Consider the following 1,313-nt stretch of genomic DNA (forward strand, 5'->3'; position numbering starts at 1 on the left):
ATTGAGGAGTGAACCTGTCTTCTCCAAGTTCTGCTAGGCAGATGGCTCCATGGGGCTGGGGTAAGTCTGGGGTTCTTAGGAGGAGCTTAACAGGACCCTTCTGATCTTTCTCCACCCAATGCCACAGGACTATCCCGAGGGCACAGTCCCTTACCTGGGCACCATCCTCACTCACCTGGCCTCACTGCACAAAGACCAAGATTCCAAGGATGTGAGTGAACAGGGCCCCAGCTCTGGGAAAGCAGAGTGGGGACAAAGAGCCTCTTGCTGCCCCTTGACCTCCAGCAAGAGCCCGTGTCCTCCCCAGCCCCAGAGTCCCACAGCAATGCTACTTCTGATGCCCCATGCCCCCAGACCTCAGTGCTGCTGATGACATTTGGCCATGTCTCAGAGGGAGGTCAGTGAGGGTGGCAGTGTGACAGCAGGTGCTCAAGCTGACATAGCATGTGGGAATAGCATGGCCTTGTCACTGAAGCCTCAGTCTCTGCCATGTCCACAGAGAGTTGAGCAGTGAGCAACCTGTCCTCAGGCCCCTGGCATCCCTGCCCTAGACTGAGAGCAATCCTAGTCCAGCTGTGCACTCAGCCTGCCCTCTGCTGGACAGACTTGGTGGGGCACCAAGTGGTAAGGCAGCCTTTGGGGTTCAAGCAGTATTTTCTTAGCACATTGATTCTTTGCCTTGCAAGGTTCTTGGCTGAATATGAAAAGACTACGAGAGGTGAGAAAATGGCACCTTCCACTGCAGGTGGCCATCTGTGCAGGTCCCTTGCCTCTGAAGATGGCCACATTGGGTCCAGAAGACGGGAGATGGGGCCCTGAGCCAGGGATCTAGAATAGCTTCCTGGGAGTGGGCACCTGATCTCAGTAGAGACATGAGCAGAGTGTGTGAGAGAGAGACAGGAGTGAGACCATGGAGAGACCCAAAGTCTACTGCCTGGCCTACCCTGCACTCTTCCAGGCCCATCACCCTTCTGTCCTCTCTCTCAACCAGGAATACAAAGTGATTGCACTCATGAAGGAACTGCAGGGCGCATGTCAGGAGCTCCAGGTGGTTCCTGACATGAACTTCATGTCATGGTTCAATAATGTGAAGCGCCTAAGTGAATTGGAAAGGTGAGCTGGGGTAGACTGTGAAGGCAACAAACATGGGGATCCCCAGTGCCAGCCCCTGAGAGTTTGTACCCTGAGTCAGGCTCCCCCTGAGACCTGCTGAAGGCAGGGTGCTTGGGCTTCTGAGTCCCCAGGAGCCCTGGGAGGGAGCCCCAGTGTGGAGCCTGCTGTTCTCACAGCCACTTCCTTGTCTTAGCTCCAAG

General features: G+C 55.4%; 1 protein-coding gene across 1 annotated transcript in view; it reads left to right on the plus strand.

Annotated features, from left to right (window-relative positions):
* The window catches only part of LOC105998316 (ral guanine nucleotide dissociation stimulator-like), a 4,578-nt gene extending 3,362 nt beyond the window's left edge, over positions 1–1,216 (plus strand). Inside the window, exons 4-5 of the mRNA XM_013033000.1 lie at positions 128–211; positions 992–1,216. Coding sequence (XP_012888454.1) covers positions 128–211; positions 992–1,117 — 210 coding nt within the window. The 3' untranslated portion in view covers positions 1,118–1,216. The remainder of the gene's footprint in view (positions 1–127; positions 212–991) is intronic.
* The last annotated feature ends 97 nt before the right edge of the window (positions 1,217–1,313 follow it).

The sequence above is a fragment of the Dipodomys ordii genome, unplaced genomic scaffold (assembly GCF_000151885.1).
Source record: "Dipodomys ordii isolate 6190 unplaced genomic scaffold, Dord_2.0 Scaffold161, whole genome shotgun sequence".
Classification (NCBI taxonomy): Eukaryota; Metazoa; Chordata; class Mammalia; order Rodentia; family Heteromyidae; genus Dipodomys; species Dipodomys ordii.